The 18,541-nt window shown below is 46.1% G+C and overlaps 1 protein-coding gene across 1 annotated transcript in view; it reads right to left on the reverse strand.

Moving 5' to 3' along the window:
• Positions 1 to 1,709: 1,709 nt before the first annotated feature.
• The window catches only part of LOC147011879 (cytoplasmic dynein 1 heavy chain 1-like), a 61,004-nt gene continuing 44,172 nt past the window's right edge, over positions 1,710 to 18,541 (reverse strand). The window contains exon 8 of the mRNA XM_085857347.1: positions 1,710 to 14,460. Within this exon, the coding sequence (XP_085713473.1) occupies positions 1,996 to 14,460 (12,465 nt within the window). The 3' untranslated portion in view covers positions 1,710 to 1,995. The remainder of the gene's footprint in view (positions 14,461 to 18,541) is intronic.

Consider the following 18,541-nt stretch of genomic DNA (forward strand, 5'->3'; position numbering starts at 1 on the left):
CCAACCACTCCACAAGCCCTCACTTTGGCTAACAACCTCCGATGTGGTACCTTATCAAATGCCTTCTTAAAGTCGAGATATACTATGTCCACTGCCTTTCCCTCATCCACCCAATCAGACACCGTTTCATTGAACTAAAAGATTTGTTAAACAGGAACTGCCTTTGATAAACCCATGATGATTACCTTTAATTAGTTTGTGTTTGGTTAAATGGTTCATCTGGTCTTTAATTAACGTCTCCAACACCTTTCCCACAAATGAAGTCAAACTAACAGGTCTATAGTTTCTCAATTCTTCTCTGGATCCTTTCTTAAATAATGGTGTTACATTTGCTACTCTCCAATCCTCTGGTGCCTGTCCTGACTCCAGGGAACTATTGAAAATATCCATTAATATCTCACTAACCTGCTCAGCCACCTCCATCAAGACTCTCGGTGCATATTATTGGGACCTGGAGCCTTATCTTCTCTTAGATTTCTCACTGTTCCTTTACTTCCTCCACTCCAACCTGGATCTTCTGTAAAAGCCCTTCTTTCACCTCCTCAATAGATACTCTCAGCTATTGGCAATTCCCCTGACTGTTCTTGTGTAAAAGTTGAAGAAAAATACCTGTTTAATAAGCCTGCCATCTTACTTTCATCACTAACCACTCTCCCAATGCTATTCCTCAATGGGCCCACACTGGTCCTAACCTGTTCTTTTCCACTGATATACTTAAAGAAAGCCTTGCTATGATGTTTGATATTCTGAGCCATGTCCTTCTCATACCCTCTTTTGGCTTGTCGAGTTATTTTCTTAACTTGCCTCTGTTTACTATGATTGTGATAAATGCAACTCCAGTCCTGTTATTTTAAAGTTTAAACCTAATAAATGCCTTTTGCTTCTCCTTAATAGCATTCCTTATCTCACTTTTCAACCACTCTGGCCTATTTCTGCTTCTAGTTTTACTCCTCATTGGAATGTACTTACTCTGCACTCCACACATCTGGTCCTTGAAGGTTTCCCATTTATCTGAGGCCGATTGTCACCCAACTCTCTCCTCATACCAAGGATGATCAGGCATTCGATGAGTAAAAGAAAAATAAAATAAATTACAGATAAGAAACTGTTCCGGCCTGTTCCAAGTCAAGACATTATTGAGCAGGCCAAAAGAAATTGGCCAATCAATACCCCAGCGAGGTGACCAAGGATCAGCCTTGACAAAGGCTAATTAAAGAAGGCTGTTAATTATCTTCAAAAGGGGTGTTTAAATTAACCCAATCACCCAATTTTCACTCATGCACTCCATTGGAGTTCCCTTGGTATGTATGCAAAGGCCCATAGGTTTCATGGTTTTGGAGTTATGGGACACACACATGGACACGGACATACCATACCATTGTAATCGCTGCATTAAGACTCCAGGTCCTGCTTCTTCTTCTCCCATCCCTGAGAGATGAGCTTTTAAGATGGGCATTCTTATGAGTAAACGGACATAAATTTTTGTTCCAAGTAAATCAGTTATTAGGTTTCCAACAGTTCCATTTTTATTTTTCCACAACAGCAGGAGCCCTTCAGAATAAAGTGTCAGAGACACAGATGGACGCTTCTCCTTTTAGTAAGATTCTATTCTGGAAGATCAAGAATGATTAGCGTTGGTATATAATTTGCCCTCGATTAAACGTGGAGAACCAAGTAAAGCAGCGTCAAAATCCAGGAAGAGATTCATACAATTTTTTTTTTTTTTAATCAAACAGCTCAGAATACCAGGAACACAGATCAGTTTTGTTTCAGCTTCCATCATACCTACAACCCCTCCCCTCTCCAACAATAATAGCAAGCAAATAAACGCAATTTCTAAAATAATTATTCAACAAAGGCAATTCAAAACCGTCCGACAAAGGTATGTCATTCAAAGCAATACATGTGTATTTCAAGGAACAAAGGCAGGTGAGATTTTATGCACGTACTGGGAACTGCTATAAGCCAAGGGGGTCACCTTTCAGTACTGAAGATCTACTCAGCACAAAGAATCGCAACACCGCACTCATAAAAGCTGTGCAAGTCTCCCTTGTTAGAAAACTCCATGTCAACTGTAAAGATGAGTTCAGAACGGGTAAAATTCAGGTACACTGGGATGGTGACCATATTGGCCTTCTTGCTGGTATTGGCATCACGACGCATCCAGCGCAGCTGAGTTAGTGGCAGGTCAGTCGATATTGCTGACGATAGTGTTAGTTTGTTGCCCACGCACGAGGCTCCGTAGATCTTCAGGCCAGAGACAGCAAAGCTGCAGGCATCCAGTGCAGCATGTTGAGGACTGGTCACAAACACATCGAGCCAAAGCGCTTCTAATGACCAGCTATTGGCTTGTGCTACATACTGCTGGGTTGCTGTCACGTAGGCCTCGGGGACAAAAAGCCCACCTAACCATACATATTGGTTCTTGAGCTCCTTGGCACTAGTGGCATTCGAGATGCTCTGCAATTGCTTCACACGCTCACTGAAATCAGAAACCCACTGCAACACAGTCATGCCAGCTGCCACCGTATAGCGTTGCCAGCTCTGGGGGATTATTCCTCTGACAAGCTCACCAATGAGCATACGAAGGTAGTTGGTTTGCTTTTTCTTTCCTTCACAGACAAGCGAGACATCAGTCAGGTCTTGACGCACATCATGCAACAGGCGAGAACCCATGTTCACCTCACGCTCAAAGAAACGAAACAATGGGTCCCTTATGTTTTCAACAGTGCGCCGCAGTGTATTCAGGGAGGTGGGAACAAGTGCTAGCCAGTTGGCAGCGGTGCTGTGCAGTGTACGCATCCATGCAGGACGACCATCAGACACAGATGCACGTCTTGTGGTCTCTGCTTCACATGCAAATTCTTCTTCCTCATCCTCTAACAACTGCATCTTCAGCAGCTTACCAAGCATAGTCCAGCCTTGTGTGGTAAGAAGAACATTCTCAGCATTGTTTGGCAAACCCAACCATGCTGGGACCTGACAATCAGGTAGTTGCTTGACCCACTGAACAAACTCTTCACGTCGAATTCCTTCCGGCATGAAGATTGTTGTAGAGCTTTCACGACCAGGCATGATGAGGTGGAAGTCAGGGTCAAAACTTTGTGCTGTAAAGAGCCTCTCCAAGAATGTGTTTAGCAGCCGCTGGTCAAAATCATTGTCAATGCGCCCACCATATATGGACTGTGACATCAGGGTCCTGAGTGCAACCCAAGGAACCTTGTCTGGTGCAATGTTCTGGCGCCCCTTTGCAGCTTCATCTAACCACGTGTCAATGGTGTCACAAGCTGAACGAAGGTCAGACTCACCAAATTCATAATGCTTGGTCCAACCCAATGGTACGTAGCGTAACCGTTCTTGCACCACAGCATGGAACCAGGCCAGCAGAAAGTACAGACGTGCACGCTCACTTGGGGCATTGCACATCCGTGCCACAGGAATGCTACTGAAAGTGCGCAGCATGTTGGCCTTGACACCAGGTGGAGGCTCAAAAACAAAGATTCTTCCAGCACGCAAAAGGTTCACCGGAACTTTTGGGTTGACCTCCATTGTGAGGAAGAGACGGAAGGCAGCATGTGGTTGCAATGAATGCAGTTTCTTCTCAAGCTGAGTAAGCCAGCCTGGTGCCAGGTGCACATTCTTCAGCATTACCCATCGACCAGATTTAACTGCAGCATTTATGGCCTTGTCCGTCTGGTTAAAACCCTCAGCTGAACCGATAGCAATGGCTGTGAGCTGCTTGTTTTGCTCAGCCGCAAGATCCTCAACATAACCACTTGCATCATACCCTGGCACCGAGCACATGATCACTGGTGAGCTTGGCTTCACTTCTGTGTCAACAATGGCAGCAAGATCCATCTGCTGCTCAAGAACTGATAGAAAGCCATCCCCAAACACTGAGTTGATAAAGATGTTCACCATGGCGAGAAGACGGTCTGGACGGAATGCCTGGATGGCCAGCATTTGGTACAATGCCTGCCCTATCTGAGTTAATGGCTTGTCCACATTCCACAGACACGGCACTGTCTGCTCAGGTGAACTGGTCTCCAGCCATACATAGAACTCCTTGTCATTTTGCACTGCAGCAGGCATACCACGGAAAGCTGACAGGCGGCTAAGCCGTCCCATTGCCTCAGTTTGCTCTGCAGAAAGCCCATGAACTTGCAGCATTTCACTTCCACCTGCTAGAGCTTCCTTTCCACGAAGAAAATGCTGAAATTCTTCCTCATACGAGGGCTCACTGGATCGTCCCTTCAGCTGAATCCGTGCAAGCAAAGTTGCAAGCACTATGTGGTCATGGTGAAGCATCCCACGGCCAACATGGTTGTAAACTGCCTGAAAAAGGTCTTTGGTGATGATGGTCAGTCTTTGGGCATTGTCCTTCTGTGATGAAAGGGCTGGGTTTTCATAAAGCAAAGCATGGTATATGTCAAGGAAGAACTGCAAAGAATATTGATAAAGGAAGTGGATTTGGTTAAGGGCCTCCATGGTAAAATAGATACTGCTGCAGGCTGTAGAAAGAGGCAAGTATTGCTGAGAGACTGTATCTACCTCTGCCATCACCACATCTGTCTCCTCCACCTTCCTTGTTACCTCTGCAGCTTCCTCCTTGAGGTTCTCAAGCGTTGTAATAATTGTGTCATCATCCAATATGCGCCCTTTCACCTCATTCAAAGCCTGCAGAAGAGACTTCTCAAGTTGCCGCAGTCGAAGTTGAAACGCCCCTTGGAGCTTGAGAAGGTCTGAACGTTTTTCATCTACATCTGGACGCTCAGCCTTCAACACCTCATTGAGGCATTGGCTCTGCAAGCTACTTCTTGTCACTGTGAAATTGACAAAAGTTACTCGAGAACAAAGGTCAGGTGGAAACTCTACGGTTGGGTCACGTGTAGAAAGAAAAATTACAAATGATGGTGAAAGATCAATGTCCTGGTCACCCAGCGTGATGAGCACACGCCCACCAGTACGGCGCACTTCCCGATTCAACACCGGATTCAATATCGGATCATAGCTTTCAACATCTTGCACAAGCAATGGATTTCCAAAACGCAATGCGCTCTCAAGATTTTTGCGAAAGGCATCATCCAAAAAGCTCGTTCTTGTGATCTTTCGGTCCTTGTACTCATTCATGATAAACTCTGTTGCTTGCCCAGAGGGATCGATGATCAGTGGGTACCTATTAAAGCGCTTGAGCATGATGGCATTTTCGGTGCAGAGATCGTCAGCTGGCAGCAAGTTGGCTTGCCAACGCAGACGCTCGTCAGGGTTAGACAAATACTCCGTCCGTGCAATATCTCCACGGAATTGAATGTTTGCTTGCTGCAGGTGATGTGTCCAAGTTACAAACAAATTCTGACGCATTTGCTGATCAAAGTAGCCAGCATAGGCAACAAAGGCAGCAGAGAGAAGACAATCTCCAGTAATAGTGGACATCTGGCCTCTGAAAGATTCACTTGACTGCTCCCAGCGCTCCTGCTCTCCTGCAAGGCTCTTTAGCAATGCTGTGCTGCGATTCACCTTTGCCTCAACTGCAGAGAGATCAGCCTTGATAGCTTGGGCCTGTGAGATGAGCACTGCATACTCATCCTTGTAACGTGCAATGCTTGCTTCCAGCTCACTCACCATGTGCTCAACCTCATCAGCATGTGCTTGGTTTCTCTGTGCATCACCCTCAAGTTTCTTGAGCTCATTCCGTAGTGGCTCAACACGTTTCAACATATCTGCATAGCTGAGTTGGGCAATGGCCCATTTGACCATTGGCCCACAGGCTTGCGAGGCCCTGTTTACCATCTCATAATTGTAGCTTGGATTTGGCATAAAGTTTTTCATCATCTTGTCTCGGGTGGCATCACTGATATCCTCGGTGTTGAAGTTGACAATGCTAGAAATAAAATTATCTCGAATTATCACTTGTCGGATCTTCTTCCAATCATTGGTCTCTTCACCCAGCAGTAAGCATATCGATTCCAAGGCCAGCTTGACAGCAGCTGGTGGATTTGCCATTGATTTTACCTCCACCAGGTGCTGCTTTTTAATGGAACTCACAGCATTTTGGGCTTCAATAACAGCTGGCTCGACTTGGTCCAAGTCATCCTGCACACTGTGCTGCTTTTCTGCAATTGCTTCTTTTTGTTGCTTTAAGGATTCCTGGATCTCTTGGCTCATCACCTTCTTTTTCTCAGCTTCCTGCTGATCCTTCACCATCTTCTTTAACTTATCATTTGCAGCAGTATTCTTGGCTTCCAATTCCTGGCTCTTGATGGAAAGGTCTTTTCGCAGTTCTTCTACCTGATCAACAGTCTCCTTTATCTTCCGCAGTCCAACATTGAGGTGCACTTGCTGTTCCTCCAGCTCTGAGCGTTTCTCATTCAACAGAGAGGCATAATGGCTGATAAAGTCCAAGTAATGCCGTGGGGTGATAGCTGTACTGTGTCCACCACGTTTTACTAAACGCTGGTTGGCTTGGTGCAAGGTTTGGTGAACAAATACAAAACTGTTGACGATGGCTTCTCGATGGGATGGTGGACGTGGTAAGTCTGTGTAAACAGCAGGCAAAAAGTCTGGCGCCACATAGCTTGCCTTCTCTAGATCCATTTTGCTGGTAAATTCTTTGCCCACCTGATAGAGTGCTTCTGTTGACCAATCTCCAAACCAATTGAGTACACAACGGTTGAAGAGGGCAGGTGAGGTGGCAGCACGATCCTTAAGGCCCTCCGAGGAAGGATTCATAGTAAACACGACGTGCAAATTTCTCATCACCTGGGTTGTGAACCACTTGTATAATTCTTCATGAGAGTCTAGCATAAGGCCTTCTTTCTGAGAGCCCTCCTTAGACTGGGTCATCAAAGCTGCATATTCATCACCTTCGAACAATCCTGGCACCTCTCCATTGGCCAACAGTGTGTTCATGCGCTCCAAGAAGCTCGAATCAAGCACATTTGACTCATCCATGATGAACGCAATCTTCTCGTTCTTACATCCAGCTCGCCGCAGCACCGTGCGCAGATCTTCATCAAAATCCTCCCCAGTATAACGACGGTGCACTTTAATTTGGAATACACTGAGTCCATTCATCCAGGCTACAAAACGAGACAATGTTGTCTTGCCAGCTCCACTTACTCCAATGAGTAGCAAGTGTCCCTGGGGCTGTCGGAAAATTCTGTCTATTCGTAGAACATGGTCCAAAACTTCATTGAAGAGCACCAGTGGCACATCCAGTTCCTCCTCATAGAAGACTTTGAGACGTGCCTTGACATAGTCCCTCAGTTCCTCTTGGTTTACTGGCATGTAATCCTTGGAGAGCCAGTTGCTGTACAAGATAGGCCTGCTCAAGGCTGCATCCTTGTTGATGTTCGGGAAGTGTTTAATTGCAACTGCATTGATGTTGTCGTCAGTCCAGCGTCTCTCCTCCTCATTAACCAACCTGTCTTGAAAGAGGCGAAGTCCCTCATGTGCCCATATGCGCACGAGACCCTCCACCGGAAGGTTCTCAAGTGGGCGCAACGCCTCCACAATGCCACGAACCCATCGGGTCATCTCTCTTGGAGAGTAGATGTAGTGTGGTTGCATATCCTGAGTGAAGCATTCCTGAGACTTGGTGTAAAATTCTACCATGGCGGCCGTTAGAGGTTCGGAGTATGGTCGCAGTGACGGGACAAGTCTCATCATTGCACGATTGAAAGTACCATAGATCTGGGTAAGTGAAGCAGCTCCAGGATAATCCACATAAACAACTGGCACATGACGAAGCAATCTGTGTGACATTGGCTTTCTACCAGGATCAGTTGGTGGGTTGCAAGCACCCACAAACTGAATTCGCTCGAGTTTCACCCACAGCTGGTCTGAAGTGCGATAGAAACCACCATGTTCGACTAACTGCCTTATGAACGTGAGCACTCGCTGAGTGCCATACTTGTCCATATCTGGGAGATTGATCTCATCACAGAAAAGTACAAGCCACTTGCCCAGCTGCACTGGAGATAGCACCATGCCACCTGTTGTACGTCTGTACTCACAGTAATGATCAAAGGTTTTGAGCAGCAATTCTGGAGTAGTCGCACTGGAGAAATTAAGTCCCACCACTTCCATATCTGGCAAAGCACGAAGTGCACTGAACAGGGTCATTGTCTTGCCAGAGCCAGGCGGGCCACATAACACGAGGGGTTTGTGTTCAGCGAGCCATGTATAGAGGAGTGCTTCATGCCGCACTGTGTCAAGTGTTGGTACAACCACATCAGGTGCTGCTACCTTATGAGTTTCCACCTCAATCTGTGGGACTTTGTTCTGCCACGGCACCCATTCACCCACAATAGAAACCTCATAGTCAATAATTGGCGTACTGCTCATAGAGGGCAAAGGAATGGACGTGATTTTGCGGACAAAATCCCCAAGCTCAGCACGCATCTTTAGTTTCCCATCGCCAGAAAATGACCACAAAATGGCGTACACAAGGTAACGCTGCACATATTTCTCCAACATTTCCAAGGGCATGGGGAAATCTGGGTGGTTGTTGTTGTATTGGGCTACATTACGGCAGACCTGATGCAGCAAGGAGAAAAGCGAGCCAAGGCAACGAAGTCGTGTGAAGTCCATGATATGCTCTAATCGTGAAGAGAACTCAAGTGCCTTTTCGATCAAGCCCCCAGAAATGAAATGTGGCTGAAGAAATGCAGCAACATCACGCTGAATATGCAACATGGGAGAGATAGCTTCTTGTTCTTCTTCGGGAAGTGTCCGGCGCCCAGGTGTTTCTTCTTCACCTTCATCAAGCGGAACACCACTGAGATGTGTCAGGAAGTGTGTGCACAACATATCAGTGGACAAAACATCTTCACTAAACCAAACCATTCCACAACGTGACACAGTGGCCAATGTGGCAAACTTCAAATCTTGAACTTCAAACATCACACGCACATTGGGTGGCAAGCCAAGTCGTTCTCCATTTGGCAAAGTGAGAAGTTTGTTGTCATCAAGCACTGAATTCAAGTTCTCAACCCATTCTGGATCAACATCCCCATCAAAGATGATCCATTGCCGTTTGTGAAGCTCTCCACGAACATTGTCAATGATCTTGCGCAAAATGTGTGTGAACAGGCCATCGGTCCACTCTCGAGTGTTTGGATCCAGTGTACCATAAAGATGGTCTTTGCTTATGGCTTTGGGATCGATGATATGTGCAACACCTTCCACACCCTCAATCCTCTCAAGTGCACGAAGCAACACACGCCATGCCATGCTTTTTCCACTGCCAGAAGGACCCACCATCATTAAGCCATGGTTGATAAGTGCAATTTGGTACAGTTGCAGCACTTTCTCAACCCAACATGCACCAACCTCCTCTCCTTCTCCATAAACAAGGAACATGTCTTGGCACACAGCTTGCAATTCACGACGCAAGACTCCCATTTCACCACGGCAGTATTGCACACCTGGGAAAACATCCGTTAGAAGGCTGAAAAGCAGAGGTATGTCCTCAGCAACCAGCTTTGGCACCATCGTCTCACACACACTTTGAATGAGGATCTCCTGCTCTGGAAGGTTTTCTGCAACTTCTACCTCAACAACTTCCTCACCACGTTCTTCCCGACCACGTTTCACAAGCTGAATCCTATCACGTTTCACGTTCCCTGCACTTACCAACACACTTTTTAGTGCACGCAACCCAAAGTCATAATGGCTTTGTGATGAAAGCTGCTCATTGCAGAGCTTGAAAAATGGTACAATTTTGTTTGCCAGAATCTCCGCAGTTCGAAAGCCTTGCGAGTAGAGCATAACTTCTGCAATAAGGTGCCGATCTGGCTGAGTCATGGCTAAGCTGCGGAAGAGCTTCTTCAAGTTATCAGGAAGGTTAGATCGACCAGCATAGCCTGGATTCATGGTGATGAAAATTGCCATTTCAGGGCTCACCTTCACCTGTTTGTTGAGCAACTCACAACTAACTGCTGCTTCCCGTTGTCGATTGGGATTGGAATGTTCTCGCAAGGCCTCCTGAATACACTGTATCTGCTGAGAGACAGCAGAAAGCATTCGTTCCTCAAGCCGGTTAAATTCATCAAAACAACCCCAGGCACCCACTTGGCACAAACCCACAAAAATGCGACCCATTGCCTGGAAATCAAAGGTTTCATCACAATTGAAAACCAGCACAAAACGCCCAAGCTGGTTCCCCAAAGCTTTCACAGATTCTGTTTTCCCTGTCCCAGCTGGACCAAATGGAGAGCCACCAAGTCGGGCTTCCAGTGCTTGTGTCATGGTCAGATAGCATCGGTCTGTCAGAGGCGTTTGTACCAGCTTATCCTGAACACCGAGGTATTCAAAGCCATAGTGGAAATGAGCATTTGCCATATGAATAGAAAGCTGTTTCAGTACGTCCTGCTGCTTTGGGTCAAAGTAGAAGCGCATTTGGCTGAGCCACTCAAAACTTTTTGACGAGGACACATTGTTCTTCAGCAGCATTCTTGTCACATCACGTTGATGCACCAGCTCTGTAATCAGATGTTCCAGTTTTTTCCTGAGCAGTGGGGGCTGCTCCATGAGCACAGAGTCTGCAAGGACATCGAGTGTTGCCTCCACACCCTCCAATACACCCTGAAGCGTTTCCGTAGAGCCTTGTCCAACTCCACCATTTTCGAGCACAGCTTCTACAATCTCAGACCATGAAATCTGAGTTGACAGAATAACAAGCTGGGCTTGATATTTGTCAATCCAATGAAGATAAGTGGCAGGATCAATGTCACCCTTTTTCCGAAACGTATGAACCTCTGCAACAGCTTCAGCCAGGAATCGGGCGAGTGTCATACGCATCTCCTGCTCCATCAATGTCAACCATTCATTTATCTTTGGGTGTTTGGCAATAGAGACTGGTTTCTTAAACATCACCTCTTCTCCCTCCCGAGAGGCAATTCCAAGCACTTCTGAGTTGTCCTCACGAAGCAAAATACTTGCAATTCCAGCAAACATCTTCTTAAAGTGCTTTTGAAGCTTTGTTACATTCTTGCTGTTGCCAATGATCTCCAGCAGGTCTTCGTCTCCCACAAAGTAGAATCGGGGAAATGATGAACGTTCGCGTTCAAGATACTCTCCAAGTGCCTTTTGTATTTTTCCCAACATATCAGCAAGTCTTTCCAGTGTGCGCTGCACTCCTGGAATGTTGAGTACATCTACCACGAGTGGCGATTTAGATACTTTCTTCATGAGAGACAGAAAATCTGTGCTTATACTCTGGAAACGACCCGTTTCAACTGGAAGTAGGTGCTTGATGTCTGCACTGCCAGTAAAGATACCTTCCAAGTAGACCCAGCGCCGTTGCACATCAATCCACACATCAAAAAGTGCCAGAATACGGTTTAGCTTGTCATCCCAACTTACCGATTCCTCCTCAAAAACCTTGTAATAAGGAGAAAGCTTCATAGCAGAAACACTGTTAAGATGTTCTTTCACCTTGGTGAAAAGGTCATCCCAACCCCGAATGAGTCTACACTTGTTCTGGTAGTTCACCATGTCCAACTCATAGCTACCCCACAACTCTTTGATCTGCTTGAGGAACTCTTCAAGTGCCATCTCACCTTGGGCAACTACCAAAACATCCTTAACAACAGCTTCATTCTTCTGAAGGTCGATGTCCCAGATGTGCCCCAATGTGAGTTCAGAAAGAACCCAGCTGACACGAAGACGCCTCATTAGCTGCTTCCAATGGCGATCCTTCAAGGCCTCAGATTTCAGCTCCACCACAAGCATATTGACCTTCAGGTATCCTTTCAGCAGCTTGTGCACAAACTCATAGGAAGCATATTGGCGAAGACGTGCAGGGAAGTTCTTCAGCTGAGTCACAAGATTGTCCAAGGCTTGCCTCAGCTTCCTCGGCTGCACAGAAACCCAAGGCTGTTCTTTCATCTGGCCTAACTGTTCCCAAACTTTTGAAAGTTCTGACCAAACTCCCTTCAAGTCCTGAAGTTCCTCCAGAGCAACTTGAACCCGATCCTCACTTCCACTTATCAAGCCAGTATCTGAAAGCTCAAGTGCTTCTTTTGCTTTCGTACATCTTTCTCGATCTTCTTTGAGCCGGCTGAACTTCCCTTCCAAGATGGCAAGCGATTGCAAGGCCGCCTCAGGCCGCAGACTTCCATCTACAGGTTTGTCCTTCTCCCAGTCGTTTAACAAGTCTGACGTGCGGCTCTCAACAGCCTTATCCTCTTGTACAATCTTCATTTGCAAGTTTGCCACCTGCTGCTGAATAGCCGAATCCTTGCGTTTCATTATGTCATTGAAGGCTCCCCACTCACCCTCAATGTTGTCAATGTAAAGCCAAGAAGATGGAAATTGAAACCGCTGCTTTTCAAGGAGCCGTTGCCCACCCCGATAAGTCTCTACCTGCTTTTCAAACTGCTTGATCTTGCGTTTGAGGGACTGCACAAATGTGATGAAGCCCACTGCATCAGAGGTGCTGGCAGTGTCCACAGAATGTTGTTCTAATTCCTGCCTGGAACGAGAGATCTGCAAGTGGAAATTCTGCATGTTCTCTCCAAGCTTTTGCCCAAACCTGCTTAGCACCTCCTTGTGCCAAGAGTCATACTTCAAATTCACTTTGGCCTGAACTCTTCCATAATCAACAATCACGGGACCAAAGCTCTTGCGCGACTCTGCATTATCGAATGTGGCACGTGAGCGACGGATGTCTGCAAGCATATTCTGCCACAGGTGTAGGTCCTCAGCAACTCGTCCATACACATTGTCAGACTGCATGTCCCAAAGGCTCTGGTACTGTAACCACTCATTTACATATTTTCTCACTTCTTCAACTGTAGCTAGGATAGCCACATTAACATCAAGCAGGGGCTTGTCTCCATCAGGCATACACTTAATGGAAGTGCGGTAGCATTTCTCTTCGTCAGACAGATCGTGGTGAACGCCAACCTGATACCGCTGACTTTGGATGCGGGGCAAGGTCAACACGTTGCTTTGCCAAGCAGTAAGCTCCTGATGCAAGTGGTACAGCCCTTCTTCCACAGGCGGCTTCACAAAGATTACCTGATTCGCAATCCTCAACTCTATTACCACTGGATGTATGTGAGGCTCCCCACCAAGTCGATTGCTCACATGTGGCATGTCCGAATCCATATCTGTGACTGCTTTGTCCTCACTCAGTCCTTGCAGCACCTGCATCCATGCATGCAGTGCAGCCTGAAGACGAATTCCAAAAATATGTTCAATCTGAGAATCCAGTTTGCTGACCCAGATGTACAGATTGGAGTACGAATGGAGGTTCAAGTCATCCACTGCTTTTTGGACACGTCCCAGGATCTCGGAAAATACTTTGTGATCATAAGCACAGGTCTCCAAGGAACGAACCTCCAAATCAATTTTCTCCTCAATGCTCAAAAGGTCATCAACACGCTCCTGGAAATTAACCACAGTGTCTGCAAGCCGCTGCACATATGGGTCCAATTTGTACGACTCCCAAACCAAGTTGATGCCTTCAGCAACAAGACCTTGGACTTCACGACGGAGTCCTGCCACAAGCAGTGCAATTGACTGCCTCTCCTCAACACATTCACATGTACGTTCATAAGTACGCACACTTTCTATCAGCGAAATTGCATACGGATACAGCTGATTAGCCTGGTGGGCCTTGTTCACGATAGCAAGTGGCACACGAAACCCCAACCACTTGAGGTTGCGCACCTCTTTTGCAAGTGTGATTATCTCTGGAAGGAAATTCACTTTAAGCCTGAGTACTGTGCCAGAACGAGTACGTGCACGTATGCTCTCGATGGTGAAGATGCGACCTGTGGCACCCAAGTTGCGCTGCTGGACTTTTCGTGACCAATCCTCAAAAATTTCCTGCGTGTTGAGCTTATTGCGAAAGTTATCACCATCTTGTTTTAGTTTTGATCCCTCCACATGGTTCTCCCAACCTCGACCCAAAACATCCTCCACTCGCTTCATGTAGGCTGTGAGCTGTCGGTCAATCTGTTTTGCCCAAATAATGGATCCAGCAATAGGCGGCAGGTCCCGTACACGACTCATGCGACAAGCCTGGCTTTGTGGGTACTGCACTTTGAACTTATTATGCAAGGCTTCAATGTCGTCCTTGACACGTTGAATCAGCTGTGTCTGATACTCGCGGATCGCACCACGGATGTGTGGTCGAACAAACAGTGCATTAAAGCGAGAGAAGATTCTGAACATCTCATTTGCATTCTTTGCCATGCCCAGCTGATCTCTAAGGCGCGATGTGATGCGCGTCTCTACACGATCGATGCGGTCCTCATAACGTTTGATTGCTGCCTCCCAGGCATCTGTTCCCTCTTTGGAAACGTCCAAGCCATCCACTTCCTTTACATTCTCGTAGGCTAAATTAACCTCTTCTACAGGAGTAGAATCAGCAGCATCAAGCTTTTCACCATCGCCAATCACCTTTTGTTCTGTCAACTCAGCAGGGCCTTGGACACCTGGAACAGCCTGCCAACGAAAGGAAAATAAATAAACAAGGTTTACAGGAGAAGGTTGACCAACACACTTTAAAAATAATAAATAATAATAATTATAATAATAATAAAAATAAGAATAATCACATCAGCTATGGCAGATAAAACCAAAAAACAGACTCATGAAAGACATGTATACAAGGGCAACAGGAAACAATGAAGCTATTCAAATGTAACAGAACATTTACATAGCTTCAACATTTGAGTTACCCTTTACAAATCCACACAGAAACTTTTATGATGGAAGGATGAAAGTATATATTATCTTGCCAAAACGAAGTTTTTGCAAGATATGTTAGTCAGCTTGTATGTTTTTTTTTTTGTTTGTCTGTAATCACATATAAAAAATTCTGCAGAGCACAGTTATCATTGGAAATTTTTGTAACTTCGCATATCAGAGGCCTATAGAGGTCCCTTTCAGTGCATAAAATTTTGAAGGTCAAGGTCACTTTGTCGCAAATCAGGGGAGTCGACGAAACCCTTATTTTTTGAGTAATTTTGATCGGATCGTCTTCAAACTTCATGGGAATATAATTCATGGTTTGGCGCTCAGCTGATTAATTTTTGGTGGCGATTGGCCTTGACCTTCATGGTTAGCACCAAAGGTCAAACATATTTGACCCCAAGGTCAAATTTTCAAGTTTTAGGAACCATATCGTGTAGTACCTCAAATTGAACACCTCGATGAGTGCTTTCTAGATATGTCAAGCTTGAGACATTATGACGTCATTTGGTGACGTTATGAGGCAAACGCAGATTTTTCATGGTTACTCTGTAGAACGATTCTCATCGGAATCTCTCGTAGGCAGATATTCCTAAAGGAGTCGCTCCTGGTGGATAGCAGCTCTGGTCACCTCAGTGTGCCCTTAAAGAAGTCACACGTGGTCACCTTTTGGCAAGATACGGGTCACCCTGCGGGTGACATTGGTTTATTACTTTATTGTCGAGTCTGACACAATGGTGCAGAGGTAGTACACTTATCTTTGAGCTGTTTCGTTTGTTTTGATTCCCAAACTATAAACTTTTGGATTGTAGCAGGTAGGGCGTTTAATTCAAACTGAGCCATCCTTCAGATGGATGTTTCATCTGGATGTCCTCTCTGCAATCATTAGCAGGTGGATGTTAACCCTTTGAACCCTGAGCTCCTTGGACTTTTGGCTCCCCCACCCTGGGCTCCCTGGAGAGAAATGCGGCCGCTCGGGTATATGGAGGTTTGAATAGCGGCTCACAAAACGGCCGCTCGGGTTCAAAGAATTTAAAAAACCCACGGTGTCTTTCAAAAAGAGCAGGCGAGTGGTTAAAATTCTTGCTTAATCTGCTGCTGTCAAACGTCAGATCTGACCATTCAGTTCATGTAAGGCTTGAGACAAACTTTCCCCACAATAATATAAGGTCAACTGTGGCTGAAATGAATAGTGGTGGTACTGGAGGATTTGGTAACAGGTGCCCAACTCAGAATTTGACATGAGCAAGAAATCAAGTAAGTGATATATTGTTATAAGCTGAGGCATGAGGGTCTCATGCCAAATGAATGTGCGATAAAACTAACACAATATGGCAACTATCTACAATATACCGCATATTTCCAAAACTCGGACAACAAATTACTTTTCAGTTCAAAACACAAAGGGCAAAGGAAAGACCATGAATGTAGAACAGAACGCAATATCCCCACAGCTTTTATAGTTATCTTTTACACGTCCAACCTAAAAGACGGGTACAATTGTTCCAGCGCAGTACCACAAGTCAACTACAACGGCACTCAGGAGAGCGCATAGCGCCTCCAAGCTGAACAGTTTATATTTTACATCCCACCAATAGGCTGGACCAGGATCTGGACCTCAACCAAAATCAAATCGGCTTGTTGTCACCAAACCAACGAAACTCATCCCTCAAGATGTCTCCGACTCCCGAGTATCTCTCACTGGATACTTCCTGCTCTGGTATGACAGACCTGTGCCTCGTCCTGGTGGACGAGTTGCTCTCTTCATCAAAGACTCGATTCCTCACTCTCCATGCACTGCCCTCATTCCCCCACACCCCATGGAATACCTCTGGCTACGGCATCCCCTCCACACACCCCATGGAATACCTCTGGCTATGGCATCCCCTCCACTCCCACCTCATGTCTATATGTCACCATCCACCAAACCATCCACCAAACAGTGATGACTCCATTTACACCTCACTATCCGAAAACATGGACCAACTTCTATCCTCTCATTCAAACACTCTCTTCCTCATATGTGGTGACTTCAATTGTCATCATGCCAATTGGCTGGGTGTGGGTACCTCTCTCACCTGCCATGACACTTCAGTAAAAGACTTCTGTGACTCATTGGGACTGACTCGATCAACTTCCCGACCCGGATCTCAACCAACGGTACTCCATCTCTTCTGGATCTGATTTTGACAAATTTCCCTGACAATATCTGTTGCTCTTCCTCCGCTCCAATCGGTTCTTCTGACCACGTCCTTGTCAAAGTGGACATCTCTCTGGCTATTATCAGAGAGCCACCTCACCGCCGTCGAGTCTGGTATTTCACTCAAGCCGACTGGCAGGGTCTCCAAGCAGCCATCAAACTTATAGACTGGTCTCCTATCGCTACTTTCTCCAACATCAACTCATCCTGGGAATTCTTTCAATGAAACTTGCTCTCCCTCATGTACAGATTTATCACCTCTTGTCTTCAGTTATCCTACCCTTCCTCCCACCCATGGTAGACTGAAGATTGTGGCGAGGCAGTTGTCCTGTTCTTTGCCTCATGGAAATCAAACCCAACTGAGAGCAATCTCAGTTCCTCCCATAAAGCACGGAACAAGTGTGTCTACCCCCAGGAGAGCCAGAAAACACCATCTTTATAATCTCAAGTCTGAACTCAAATCTCTCTCCCTCCTCCAAATCCTGGTGGCATCCAATCAAATCTGTTGCTGGTGTATGTTCCCACTCCATCCCCTCCCTAACCTCAAATGGCCGCACTGCTGATACCACACGTGAAAATGCTGAATGCATAAACTCGGTGTTTGCATCGAAATCTTGTGTCCGAAACGCATTGCTTTCTGTATCCACCTTACCCAGTCACACCCAGCTGTCCCTGGACTGTGTCCTTTTTTCTGACAAAGTGGAGAGCTTGCTGTCAAACCTCGACTCAGATTGTGCAACCGGTTCATATGGCATCGGCCCATGTGTCCTAAAAACCTGCTCCTCTGCTCTTGCTCACCCTCTCTCTGTTCTATTCACCCTTTCATTTGCTCAAGGTCATCTGCCATCTGCTTGGAAATCAGCAAACATTACCGCCCTGCATAAAAATAGATCAAGCAGCCTTCTCCAAATCATCAGCAAGGTTATGGAATCAATCATCGCTTCAGACATTAAATCCTTTTGACACGGTCTGGCACCCTGCCCTGCTCACCAAACTATATTCCTATGGTATCCCCTGCTCTGTCTGCGATATTAATAGTGCTTGTGCTGCGATCCCCCACCCCTCCTGCCCCATATTTCCGCAGGGCACTCAAGGTCCGCTAGAAACCCCCTTCTGGTAAAACTACCAAAATCACAAATTACTGCTCACCTTCACTCTTATATTCCTCTTTTCCCCCACCTTTGGAATAAACTCCCACACTCTCTTCAATCCCATTCTTCCCTTCAGGCCTTCAAAACAGCTGTTCACCACCACTCTCATCTTCCCCCATCCAAAACCTCGATCTTTTGTACCCCGGTTAATCCACCCCAAACCCACCTCCTTCAAATTCCCTGCTTTCCTTCCTGAAAGTCCCTGTAGTGTCCATCTTGTATACCCCGTGTTCACCACCCCATCCCTCTCCCTTCCATAGATCTCCTAATATCTCTGTTCCCCACTGTTTTGTCCTTCCCTCTCCCACCCCTCTTCTTGTGCATTGTGTGCTAGCTCCCACAGGAACCTCAACAATGTATATCAAAATAAACAAACACCTACTTTTGTCATAACTCGTCCACAACTTTTTGATATATCGTGCCATAAATCGTTTTAGGCCACATCTCTCAATGTTAAAGAATCACTGAAAAGATTTTTAAA

The sequence above is a fragment of the Eptatretus burgeri genome, chromosome 15 (genome assembly GCF_056783735.1).
Source record: "Eptatretus burgeri isolate ZD-2024b chromosome 15, Ebu_testis_v1, whole genome shotgun sequence".
NCBI lineage: Eukaryota > Metazoa > Chordata > Myxini > Myxiniformes > Myxinidae > Eptatretus > Eptatretus burgeri.